The sequence below is a fragment of the Melampsora larici-populina genome (genome assembly GCF_000204055.1).
Source record: "Melampsora larici-populina 98AG31 unplaced genomic scaffold MELLAscaffold_6, whole genome shotgun sequence".
Taxonomy (NCBI): domain Eukaryota; kingdom Fungi; phylum Basidiomycota; class Pucciniomycetes; order Pucciniales; family Melampsoraceae; genus Melampsora; species Melampsora laricis-populina.
Window position 1 is genome coordinate 1,698,742 of NW_006768770.1, and position 14,336 is coordinate 1,713,077.

The 14,336-nt window shown below is 40.1% G+C and overlaps 1 protein-coding gene across 1 annotated transcript; it reads right to left on the bottom strand.

Annotated features, from left to right (window-relative positions):
- Positions 1–56: 56 nt before the first annotated feature.
- Positions 57–2,846, bottom strand: MELLADRAFT_60676 (uncharacterized protein; the record flags this gene model as incomplete). Its single annotated transcript, XM_007406502.1, has 3 exons — positions 57–554; positions 681–2,514; positions 2,581–2,846. The coding sequence occupies 3 exons, from the start codon at positions 2,844–2,846 to the stop codon at positions 57–59; spliced, it is 2,598 nt and encodes an 865-aa protein (XP_007406564.1).
- Positions 2,847–14,336: the final 11,490 nt, after the last annotated feature.

Consider the following 14,336-nt stretch of genomic DNA (forward strand, 5'->3'; position numbering starts at 1 on the left):
TAATGGTAAATCATAAATCTCGTAACCCAAGTGATGTTTCACATTTTTGATCAGTGTTAATGATTACAGAGTGAGCACTTGAATTTGTGGTTTGTGAAGTAATTCTCAATCCACTTCTCTAAACCCCAAACTTTCTTTCCCATAAGGTCAAAATATTCTTTGAACATATGTGACCTTTCTCTCAAATCATGGGGCAGATCTTGAGACCATCTTCCAATATAGCCTCTTGCTATCAAGTGGTGTTCCATTTGATGTCTCTGGCTCTGAAACAATATGTTCAAATAATGGACCTTGTGAATCTCAAGACCAACATGAGTTGCAACCAGGATTTCCCCTAACTTAAGTCCATGAGATATTATTGGGTGTCTAGACAGAACTTTCTCACATTTCTGTACATCTGGACGATTGGCCAGCATAGCTAATTCTTTGAGACGAGATATGACCAGTGATGAGATCCAACTACTTGGGCATGTTAAATAGAGATTGGTATATTCTTCACCCCATTTGTTTTCAAATAATTGAATAGTTTCATTGTTAGGAAGAGTGAACTTTCCCTTCATAATGTGTATCAACTCATTAACCTTTTCTGAAATCTCTTCTGCAAGTAGTGAACCTCAGTTTGTTTTCTTTGATGATAATTCCAGAACAGTGGCAAAACGGACAAGTACTGGTAAGCATACCCCTTGCATGACTGCCCCTTCATTTATGACCCTATCTACAATGCTTGAGCTTTGACCCAACTTTTTGGAAGACATCAAGTAAAATGTAGCAAGTCTCTTTTCAAACTTTTCTTCAAAAATCCACTGAAGTTTTCTGTACTGGTCAGGTTCCTGTTTTACTATTGATATCTCATGTAAGAGTATGTCCCAATCTTTGACCTTTTTATTTTTGAATAATGCCCATGGCTCCTCAATGTCCAACATTCTACAAACTTTTTGAATGGGATCAGATAGATGATCTTTAAATGTGGACCATTTTTTTGATATGCACCATTCATCATAAATTTGAACCAATGCACTGGTTCTCATGCATCCCTCATGCAAGTCCCTGAAGCCTACTTGATATCTTTGAAGTATCTCCCCCATCATTCCTTGAAGCCCAGTAACAAGTTTTCCTAAGTACCTAAGAGCAGCCATATTCAAATCCATCCTCAACCCAGTTTGTTGGTTGTCTGAACGTAGAACTTTGTTCATAAATTCACATGCACATAATTCTGAATAGTCTTGTTCTTCTTCAGAATTTATTCCATCAGTAACATCCAATAAGGTTGATGGTTTTGATGATTCTAGGCTTTCTACATTTCCACCTTTAGCAACATGACAAATTTTTGGTCCTTTTTTATGTTTACTTCCTTTCTTATGCTTCTTGTAATCCTTTTTGGTAATCTTCGGGGACTCTTTAACAATTGGGATTTTAAAATCATTCTGGCTTTGGGTTTCACTTAACCCTGATATCCCAATTTCTTGCTCCTTTTCATTGGGTGTCTTACCAAGATCTTGTGACCTATCCTTCACAGTGGGTACCATGCTCATCAAGGTAGAATTAACTTCATCATCAGTTCCTATGTGACTTTGAGGAATCTCATCTTTGGTGTAGAAATACTGTTCAGAAATCTCTGAAAACTTGTTCTTGGTGGTAGGAATTTTGTTGTCCATCTCATGGGGAATGGGAACTTCCCAAGTGGGAGTACTAACAGCCTTCCAATTATCTGAGTTCCTGGAGTCCTTTTTGGCTTCATCTTTTTCCAAGTCTATTTCTATTCCCTTTAAATCAGATCCATCACCATGCAAAGGGAGAATTTCAGTGAGCGGACGCAATATTGTTGGTTTTCCTTTGAGCTTGCTCCGCTGTGCATCTTGCAAACCTTTCGAGTTCACTTTGGAACCTGATGTTGGCAATGCAGACTTGATTATGGGAGGTCTGATAAATCCTTTTCCGTTGTCTTGTAATGACCTGGACTCATCTATAAGTTTATTGTTGTTATCTCCTGTAATACTCTTGTGCGAAGTCGTTCTTCTCGGATCTTTGGCTGACTCTATATTCTTTCCAGCGTTGGGTGGTTGAGCTTGGTGATTTTGCGCCAGCTTCCGGAGTTCTCCTTGCGCATCGCCATCACTCTCAGGGGTCGCATCAGCTTGTGGAAGAGTATTATATCTCTTACCATTATATTTAACTTTGACATTCCTCTGCACCTGGTCTTTTGCAGGTAGATCAAAAATAAGTATACTAGCAACCAATTTCTCTCGTTCGGTGGTCGGACTGGTATACGTAATCTCGCTTGCATGCTTTTCATCTTTGGTCAGTGACGACGCAGACGCGATACTTGGCTTCAAACCTTCGGCTTGGATCTTGGTCTCGCGGAATGTTTTGACCTCTACGGGAGAAGAATTGGGAGGTAGATGATCGTGGAGTGAGCTCTTTCCATCAGGAAGCTCAGTCAGCTGCTTTTCATACACATCAAATTGCGGCGAGAAGGTATTACTAGACGGTTTTTGTGGTGGAGTGAAGCAATCCCTGGAGTCGAATTAGAGTATCAAAGGATTATCCGGATATATCAATCAAGAGCAATCTGGCACATACCTTTCTCCCTTGTCTTGCAGAGGTTCTTCTGCTGTTTCAGGTCCTCTTCCGTTGAGCCTTGTGCCAGCAAAATCATACCCCGACTGCTGGATAATATCGTCAATAGATGAGTGAAAGAACGAAACGTCTCCAGCACTTCCTGAGTCAAAGATTCGTCTTCTTGGTGATGTCTGGGAAAATATTGAGGGACTTCGCCATACATTGTACCCCGGACCTTCTTGTCCTTTAATATGGCCAACGGTCGTCTCAATTCTCTCGAGAGCCATGCAGCGCAAACAAGAACTTAATGAATATAAAAGCAAAATAAGTGGGGATAATGATAGTGTATGCATGGCGTCTAAATTTTCGTGAGCAGCTTCGTTTGACGGCAATCTTTTGGAGTTCACTAGGTAGTGATTTAAATGAATCGATTTTCGCTCTCATTCAAAAGAATCAAACAACACTCGACCTTAAAAGGATTGAGATTTCTGCGAGGCTCGCATTCATGAGCGCAAGCAATGCGCAACTGGTAGGTGTTTCAATTGATGCGATGTCGATAAACTTTCCTGACAAAACAAGTTACTATTCGCATGCTCTACTATTGAGTTCATCTCAAAGTTTGTAACTTTTGTGGGCCACGATTTAACTTGACTGCAGCCGTTCTCATAAAGGTTGCTTTTTTGAAATTCAATTTTCGGCCGTGGAGACAAACTTAACACCGTTGAGAGCGGTTGAGTTTGGATTATTCACCGTGTAACAGGAGGGAACACTTGAGGATCCGGGTTTTTTTCCTGATAATTCCTGAGAATCTGATAATGATAAAATTCTGATAATACAGCGTACAGTGGCCCCGTTAAAAGCATTTCTAGAGCTTAGTAATAGCATATTAAATACTACAGCCGTTAAAGGATTAAACGGCAGAATTCTTTGTCTGTGTGATGCACCCGAAGTAAAATCTGAGAGCCCAAAACTAGATTAAACCTGGTTTTGGACACAATTCAACAATGTCTTTGTAGTTTTCCGCAGGAGGCACGACGTAGGTAGGCGGTGTCCACGCTGACGGGTAGCGCATTAAAATGTGCCTCGGCGGAACTCAATCCAGAAACAGATGTACACATAGTTAAGACCAAGGGTCTTGTAGGAACTACCTTAGAACTAACAAGAAAATACAACAGTAGTTATGCCCCGAATCATGAAGGGTCCGAAGTTCCTAGCTAGGTAATTTTCTTTACGATGTAGGCATCGTCGACACCGAGTGGATTGAGTTCTAAAAGAGGCCAACGGATGAGGGAATAAACATTGTCCCTCATCCGTTATTCCACTTGAACTTTTCTGTTATCCAATTTTCTCTTATCGATAAAAATCTTCATATAGCTTCTACCAGTATTTTGATCATACCAACAATTGCTCAGTTTTGTCATCAAAACCTTTTTGAAGAAAATTTTATCGACTTCTTTTTAAAAATTGTAAAAAGGCCGCTTTTTTCCTGCGTATTGTGATCTACCTCCATTTCTCCGCTTGTCCACACGTTTTTTAAAAAAATCATTTTTCGAACGTCTAAAATACATAACAAGGAATAACCTTTTGTCTAAATCAATCAAGAAATTTCCAACCTTCCGTAAAAGCGTCAAAGCCAAAAAGGAGAAATGTCATCGATCAACATTGAAAACGCAGCTGCACGTATCAACGCGCTAAGCTCATCAACTGAAAACACGACTAGAGCAGACGCCACCTCAATAGACGCGGTCATAGAGACAGGAGTGTCAAACCACCAAGCGCTAGCGCAAAAGCAAGTAACGGGTCCAAGTTACAACAAACAATCATTGATCTCCAGTTACCTCACTAGAAGCAAAGGTAAGCATGTTTTTGCTTAACCGATCTATTCTGACAAAAGCGATCTTAACTTTAAGAGTAACTCACAGTCAAGAAAATAAAAGTAGATCACTGATATTGATCTCACGCTTCTGACCACACAGATAACACAAACCACCCTAGTCAACAACGTGGAGCAGATACGTCTAAAGACCAAAATAACAGTAAGCGACTTATACTCGCCAATAACAGTGACAGTACCACTGACAAACATCTGTTGAAACGTTACAAAAAACCCCTTTTACTTTGGCTAACTAGGTGTACCCAAAGAGAATAACCAACAAGTTGGACAAAAAGGAACAGACAAACGCTCCGAAATTGGTAAGCATTATCAATAAGCCTTAACGCATGTAAGAGAGAATCTTGACGGAGATATTCCACACCCCTCTTTAATTCAGGCCCAAATAACGACCAACATGGGGTTATCAAATCCAAAAATAACCCAATTCCAAATGACTCGGGGAAACAAAGTGGGAAAGTTATAACGATAGACGACTGTATAACTTCAACGGAAAACAGGTACCTCGAAGAGTTCAGGGGAACTACCATCCTGCCTAAAATCAAGAAGAACGTGCCCCAAATGAGCGAGGAAGAAAGAAAGGCAAAACTAGAAGAGTATCAAATCAGACTGGCCGAGCACAATAAACTGCTCAAACAGTCAGCCGAATTAGCTGGCATTCCATTTGAAGAGGATACCCCACCTACCTCTAACGATCCTTCCACCGCCCTTCCAAGCTGCTCTTTTGAAGAGGGAGGCCTATCTTTCGATTTCAGCAAGGCAGCTGACGCCAACGCCATAGGCCTACCACTTTTCTTTCACAAAAACATGCAAATCTTGCAAGGTTCACTACCACTCCCGATATTCAACAAGGACTGGCAGAAAGCAGCATCAGACAACCATACCGATTATAAGAAAAGTGACAAAGAGGTCGAAAAATATCGAGGACACCCTTACCCAGGAGAGTGGTCCCAATCTCGTTTTGAATGGAACAAAAATTTCGATACTCTGATTGATATGGTCAGAAAAACATACAAGTACTCAACTTTCGCCAATGCTCTGGAAGTCCATAAAAGAAACGTAATCAGGATCTACAAGGATCACAGGTCTTGGGTCATCGCATTTTGATACGATTTAACGATAAGAAAAGCGACTTTTGCAGTCAGGAACCCAAACGAAAAAGTGCCGAATCCATCTCTAGAACCATGCGGTCTTGTAGATGAAATCTATTATTCAGCTAGAGCCCAAGGTGACCTCAACCTAGACGACAACCCCTACAGAAAGGGAGGCCCCAAGTACGGTCGAAATCCCTATGTCGATACCAAGACTGATCCAACGCCATCCCAGCCTTATCAGGATAGCTCTGTAGCAGGCCCATCCAGATCTTATAACTCTGGAAGGACTCAATCGAAGAACCAAGGCCCTTATGGTAATTATAGAGGAAAGAATTTCAATCCAAGCTACAAAAGACCAGAAGGAAATAGGTCAGACAATTTCAAAGGAAAAGGAAGGGAGAAAGCGTAGGTTTACTCTTACTATGGTTTTTTGTTAACAAACACCCCTCCTTTTTTGTTGTTTAGAGAATCCTTATGAAATTGTTTTTTCTCCGTTTTTGTTCCTTACCCTTTTTGTATACACTCATTTTTTGATGTGACGAAATAAACACCACACTCTTTCAACCTAAAAAGATTCCACCGTGCCATTTCCGAAAGCTCGTACATCTCTTCCAATGATTTGTTTATACTTTCGCTAGAAAACTCTGAACCCAAGTTGAAAATCAAAGAAGACAACATCAGATATCTCTCAGAAGATCTCTGGCCAACAAAAGTCACGTGTGAGATGAATATCCCAGAATGGGAGAAGGCCCTTCAGTCAGCAGGTATCTTAGATGAGTATTCAGATGTGATTTACGGTTTTACTCACGGTTTTGACCAGGGGATACCGTACCATTGTTTTGAGTATTGCAAATGGTATACCCCCCCGAATCACAGTTCCGCCGCTTTAGCCAAAGAAAAGATAATCAAGAGTATGCAAAAAGAAAAAGACCTAGGAAGAATCTTCGGGCCTTTTACCCATGAAGAGGTGTACAAGAGATGCGGATTTTTCAGAACCAACCCAATGGGGGCAGTGGTCAACGGCGATGGTTCGATCAGGCCAATCAATGACCTTTCCTTCCCGCGGAACAACCCAGACATCCCTTCCCTGAACTCATTTGCGAACACAGACGATTTCAAAACCACTTGGGACGACTTCTCAACCGTCTCACAATACTTTAGGAAGATAACGGTTCCATTCCTCATGGCCATCTTTGATTGGGAAAAGGCTTATCGCCAGATCCCAACCATGCTACATCAACGACAGTACATGATGATTTTGGCTCCAGATGGAAGCATCTATTACGATAGCCGAATAGGTTTCGGAGGAGTTGGCGGATGTGGCTCTTTTGGAAGACCTGCAGACGGGTGGAAACTGATCATAAAGAACGAGTTCGACCTCATGGAGATTTTCCGATGGGTCGACGATGCTCTTTTCATAAAAGAGATGAAGTCTGAAGTTACGATGCCAGATGTAGTGGCTAGGAGTCTAGAACTTGGAGTCATCACCAACGAAGAAAAATCTCAGATTTCAAACCGCAACAAAAGTTACAGGTTTTATACTTTTGTATTAAATCTCGGTGCGACACAAATTTGTATTTTTATGCCTTTTATATATTTAGTAGCTGTATGTAAAAGTCTGTGCTAAAGTCAGAAACCTTAGCGTTAGGTCATCACGTGTGCATGTCACTCACCTGTCCCACTTTCCCCACATTCCTTACACCTCCAGAGTTTCATCTCGAATTTTTTTACCACCACCACGCGATCCCAAAAAACCCTGTTTACACCACAGACGAACCCACACCACGACCATGGATATCAATATTCAATCCAGAGCTCCCTTTTCCTTTTCTCTGACCACCAAACCACACTGCATTCCGACTATGGACACAAAAACTGTGATCCCTGACCTATTCACGACCTGTCCACCCTCTCTCATTCGATTTTGATTTAACACTCTAGTAAGCATTATGATTGAGTATTCATTTGCTTCTGATCCGCCACCTTCATAAACTATTCATCCGCGTTCTGGCTTCAACTAACACTCAGTCACATTCATCTTTTGATCCCGTCACTATGATTTTAGTTTTTGGTCACTCTTGATCTGGGTTCTTTGACCACACAGTTATCATCGTTTGATCAATTACCATCAGCAAGTACTGTCAGTTGTTTTTCCGATTAGGTTGAATAGCTACCATTCAACATGTGGTCCCAAGGCGCATGCTGGCACCAAATCTTCATTTTGAAACGCAGGAAGGTTTTGGCTTGATCATGTATGGAGATCTTGAGCATCTCTTTGAAATGGTAGACTTAGGTATGATAGGAGGTTTTGATGATGTTGAGCATGCTGATGAGGACACTTGGGAACAATATGGCAATGAGCACATGATGCAAAAAATGGTAGATGCTGTAGGAGATGAGGTAGACCAAGTTCAAAATTTGACATGTACTTACTTTCTATCAAGTGTGATAATTATTTATTCATGTAGTTGTTACCTCCTTTGCAATGCAGTTTAGATTCAATTTGAAGTTTGGAAGGTGTTCATTTTTGAGAAAAAAAGATATGATAGTATTAGTATACTACAATATCTTAAATATCTACAAACTAATCAAGTCTTTCAAGACTTTGACATCCCAACCGCGCCAGTGATGAACAAGGAAAGATTTTGACCATAATATCCATAACCTCTATCTTATACTCTATAATGCAAAAGTTTTCCAACTACTTTCCAGAATGTAAAAATGCAAGCTCAAAGAATTTGAAATCAGAAAAGGAGATGAAATGTATAATTGAATGACACATCCTTTTTTTGAAACAGGAACACTATAGTATAAATCAAAAGGCCATTGCCTACAATCCATTGTTGTTCCACCCGAATAGGTCTCTTGACCATTATTATCTATCAATAAACACATTGAACTTTTGTTTTGATATCAACTTTCTTTTGAAAAAAGAAAACCAAAAAAGAAAACATGCTGATCAGTCTTTGTTCATGAAGATATTAAATCTTTTCAGTGGTTTATCTTTTTAGAAAATTAAAAAGAAGCAAGACAACATTAAAAGACTAGCGAGGAAATTGAAGCTATATTTGTGTGTTATGTGCTCCGTGTGTCTTTACAGCGTTATAAGTACATTGATCTGGTGATATATTCACCAACATTCGTATCCCAATTGACTTAGCATAACCTACTGGATCACTTTGACCAAACAATAAACGACAATCATAGAATTGTCCTCAGTTGAGGATTTGCGGTTGAGAGATGAGTGACAAAATTGGTTAGGAGCATGTTGTGTTGGTTGGCGCGATCGAGGACAGGATGATTGATCAAGATTTGATTGTTTGATGAGTGTGAGGGTGGTGGAGTCTGGACCGTGTGTGCAAGAAGTGGTGGGTGATTCAGGCATGGCTGCTGAGGAGGGGGCAAGGCCGCGAGGTGTGACAGGTTTGCGCCCACGATAGGCCAGGTGATCCGCCTGACCTTAGAGAGGGCAGATATCGACTAAGAGGTAAAAGCCCTGGGTTAAACGGTTGCGAATTTATATGAGTGGGTGACTGTAGCAAACCCATAACCCATGGGGTTGTGAGGGTTTATCAGGATTATCAGAAATTATCAGGATCATCAGGAATCCATCAGCAAAACCCTGATCCTATAGTCTACCGTAACAGGAGACCCATTCTATTCATGGTATTTGGAACTTGTTTTAACTTACAGGAATCGGGGCCAGGCGAAGTGGCTTTGAAGGATGATCTGAGTTTGTGAAAAAACACGTCCCCAAAAATCCAGAGAAGTTCTTACCAACACATGGTTTTTAGCACAGCAGCAGTTGCGCGTAGCTCTTTACCTTCTTATCAAAAACTGGGTTGTGTTGTAAATCTTCTTTCTCTTCTCTACATCGATTTTTTTATTAAAGTGTATTTTTGCTTCATTGCATATTACACTACCTGAGCAGAGTACAAGGACTAGTACACAAGAATGACAGTCACTACATCGATTTGTCATCCACTTTGTTATCACGGTTTTCTGCTATCCGTTTCTCGAATATTCTCGGGCTTTTGGTTGTTGCAGTTTCAAGTCAGACCCTCCGGGGCCGTCACGCATAATACTTAACTAAGTCCCTCTTGGACAAACGAGTAGTCAAGAGAGGGACTTAGACCTTATACCACCTCTTTGGTGTATGAGCCCAAAAAGTTTGGCTGGGGACTTTTTCAACATTCCATATCTTTGTATCTTGAAAACAAATATCCTTGGGACCAAAGAAAATCAGTGTACGCCTGCTTAATCCACACACATATGTTCAGCCTGCTTTGAATTTGACTCAAAACTCACAGAGCAATGCAATTGTGAAGTTTGCAAAAAATACCAGAATCAGGCCAAAAGCTGACAACCTGTCAAAAGCTCACACCAAACACGCTGAGATGTTACACAAAAACCAATTCTTCATGTCTGATTTTAAGGGCTTTACTGGCGGCAAGGGAGGGATTTGAAAAGACGTGTGTGTGTAGGATGATCAGGCGCAGAGGACATTCCTTTGGTCCAGAAGATACTTGTATACTGGCTACAAAGAAATGGAGGATTGAAAATATGCCCAGCCAAACTTTTTGAATTCATATGCCAAAGAGGTGGTATAAGGTCTAAGTCCCTCTCTCAACTACTTGTTTGTCTGAGAGGGCCTTATTTAAGTTAGCCAAAGACCAACATGTCAAAGACTATTTCTGTGGTCTTTGCCTCAAAGCATAAGGGCCCGTTTGGCTGGAACCCAAAAATGGTTTTTGGTCAGAAACATTTTTTGGTCAAAACAGGTTTTGGTTTTTGCTAAGAATACCAGTGTTCAGCAAACTAAACTAGGTCCCACACTGGACCTAACCACCAACTCCAGCAAGGGACTTACACCTAAAGTCAAGAAGCTGGTGTGAGATCCATCGGGGCATTTCTCAAAAATCTAGCCACCTTATGAAACTTTTTTTGCCAATTTCAACTTTCCCTTGTCCAAAAATGGGAAGTGTGCACCTTGACTGTCTCCATAAGCTTAGACTGTTGGTTTATCAATAAACTAAGGGATTCTGCAGATACATATAAAAGTCTCTCAGGGCTCAAAGACAAAAATTGAGTAATTTGCACTGATCAGTGTTCAAACCACAAGCGCTGGGTTGTAGAGAAAAGTGAGGTGCACAACTTTCACTTTTTGGGCAAGGGTAAGTTGGAACCATAAAAAAAAGTTTTATAAGGCAGATAGATTTTTGGGAAATTCCCAGACAGATCTCATGCCAACTTTTGCACTTTAGGCAGAAGTCCCTTGCTGGGGTTGTTGGTTAGGTCCAGCATGGGACTTATTTTAGTTTTGGCGTTCAGCAACTTCATTTGATCAAGAACAAAGATTGTTTTTGATCAAAAAATCTTTGATTTTGAAAAACAGCCTGCTGTTCAGACCAAAAACAGTATATGCCCCTCTACTTTGATCTTTTGATGACATCTTTGGTTGACTGTTTGGTAATTGTATAACCAAGTTTTACGTTTCTCAATTGGCCCCTTGAAAACGGGGGCAGATTAAAATTTTGTTTTTGTGTAACAAATATTGGCTAAACCAGCCAAAGGGACCCTAAGCCTAGTGCTGCAGTGGGTGTTGTTTTTGTCCATTTTTTGGTCTTGGGAGACTTGAAAACAAAACTGATATGTATTTTAGGTGCAGCACTTTTGGTTTTATGGTGGATGAGATTCATCTACTTGAAATATGAATCTGAACCTCATCAGCATGTTTGCCTGTACAAAATCAGGTTGAAATATCTCCCTTACAGAATTCCAAACAGAACCAAACCAATGTGACTAGGCTACATGTTTGTATGTATTAACAAAAAGATCCTTCAAACAACACCCTACAGGGTGGCTAGTGGTTTGAACAAAAGTGGTACACAAACATCTCAACCCAACCTGAAAAACTCATCCAAATAACCCATGACAACCTGCTTGGTTTTTGGGTTTTGGCAGGGGTTGTCATTGGTTGTCATGGTTTTTTTGGATGGGTTTTTAGGTTGGGTTGAGATGTTTGTGTACCACTAATAATACTGAGGCTATGTTTGGCTAGGGCATTTTAATGTACCTTAAATCAAAAACCACATTATAATTCCAATTTAATACACATTAAATAAGTTCTTTGGCTATGTTTGAATGCCAAATTTTGATTGGTTTAAACTGCCAATAATGCACCAATAATGCACCAAAAAACAATTGACTCTACAGTTGATTATTCCACTGAAAATAAGTGCCTTTCTCTTCATGATCAACTTCAAAACCTCACTGATGATCCTACTCCATCACAGCTGACCCCTTTGAAGTCAAAGATTGCAATCTCCCACTCCCACCTCCACTTCCACCCAGATCGTTTGGCTCTTCCGGCACCTCTAATCCACCAACTCAACAATTAGGGATCTTGAAGGCTGATTGATCTGCTGCTTTGACTTCAAATCAACCTTTCACCTCATCTTCTCACATGCTCAAACTCAAACCCACACCTACATCATCATCTAACACATCTGGATCTTATAAGCCACCAGTAAATCTGTTAACTTCACTCAAGCAAATTACCAAAAATTCAGCACTCAAGTCTCAAGCTCTAATTGAGAAAGGAAATAGAAAAGATGCTCGAGCTGATGCGCTTGTTGAAGCAGCGCAAATCAAGAGAGAGGCTCTTTACCCTTCACCTCCTCAAAGATATCAACCTCCAGCTATGGCTTGCTAAGCTAGTAAACAGAATCTTCCAGAAGACTCAGATCATATGGCTGCAGCTAAAATCTTAAGAAACAAAGAGAATGCTAAATTCTTTATGGAATTAGAAGAGGATCTTTGTTTTAAGTGGTTGAAAGAACAGGTTGATGAACTCAAAGAAGAAGGAATAAACTGTAATCTTATCAAGTGGTATCCAACTTTTCTCAACTCTTCATAATTCAACTCAATAAACTCAGCATTGTTCACTTTCAACTACTCCTTCACCTCTTCTCAATAAAGATTTAGCAGATCATCAGGTATATCTTTGTTTAGGTTTCTTTTCAACTCTTTCTCACAACCAGGTCCATTGATCCTCAAGATGAATCAATCAAAGCAAGTGTCTTCAAAACTAATAAATCTTTGAGAGCTATTGTTCTACAAATCTAATGTTTTTCAAAAGTTGTTATTGTCTTGTAATAGTATCATTTTACAAAAGTATTGTTTCAAACGGCAATGTTTTTATGTTCTAAAAGTTGAGTTTTCCAAAGTTATGATTTTTTGATTCTATTGTACACCATCAAAAGTATATATCATACATGATCTTTCTCTTTGCAAATACAAGATATGGGTTTTAGTGGATAAACTGTTTGTGTTTCCCTAAACACAATGAGGATGTAATAGGTAATTGTTCTACATTTCCATAGCTAAAGTATGGTGGTCTTCACCAGCATTGGCCTTCTCTGCAGCTGTTGCACTGCGTCCACGAGAGACGTTCTCGACGTCGAGATCGTTAGATGGGCAGTGTTTGTCTCAAGTTTGGCCCAAGTTTGGCTAGACTTTGGCCCCAAATGCTCACGTGAACTGCTCAGGAGAGCCTCTAAGCCTCAATCAAAAAGCACATCCTGGTTGAGCCTGGTTAAGCGGGTGTTGCTGACCCTCAGAGCAGCTCAGTTTAATCTTCCAAATGTTCAATCTTATTTCCTCAACCTCCCCCCTCACTCGATATCGTCTCTTTTGCCATAGACTATACAGAATTTTGCCTGAATCTGGAGACTCTACATACTCACCACCAAACATCCCTCATCTCAATCTACCTCTCCACTTCCTACCGATTCATCTTCATCTTCAGATCATCTATCTTCCTCCAACCTTTCAAGTTCAATCGATCATTTACATCATCATGATTTACGTCATCATGCTCCTTTATTCGAAAAAACCACTCCACCACTTGAAAGAACTCTTGCTCAGGCTGGAATTCTAACGGATGCAATCCAGACAGTTGAATTGGTCGGAGGATCGACTCGAGTACCTGCTTCAAAATCTTGAATTCAAAACGACTCAACATATCCAGCCTTATCAAAATTTGTAATATAGTATTCTACTTAATGTGCTTTATTATATACTCGTTATGCTTATTTTAATGTACAAATATGATTGTTGATTGATTTTTCAAAAGTAAATGTTCATGAATTCTTATGGAACTAATTGATTTATTTTTCGGTCTGATCGAACGTATACCATGATTGTTTGAATGTTTCCTTTGAACTTGATAAACTGTGATATATTGAGTGCTAGGTTAGTGAGACCAAGGATTATGAAATATCAGAAATAGTGGAACAAAATTGTTTACCATTCGTTTAACAAGGGATTTGGCTCCCTCCTTGTCTTTTCTAAGGTTGTCTTCTATCTTTCAAACTTATAAAACTTTGGTTTCAGTTTGATTGGTTTCTTTTCTTTATCAGTCTTCTTTTAAATGCCTTGCAAAGATCACAAAGTTCAAGTATGCCCTCTATAGATCACCAAAATGACCACCTGTACACTTAAGTATGTACCCTATACCATAGGGTCATACGTACATCTGTATGGCCCAATGGCATTCGAGTTCAACTGCCAAGATGAACCTTCATCTCAAGAAGCTTCTTGGAGGCATCCAATTTTGGCTAAGTCCCCTTTTTGCTTAAGGAAACAAAGACCAGCCTCGAATCCCCACAAGATACAGCCCACCATGTTAGTAAAAGTCCACCACCCTTCGACTTTTCCCCACCACCACATCCAATCCCTTACATTGTTTTACACTAGCATACCCCCCTGTCTTGAAATCCACCAGGCTA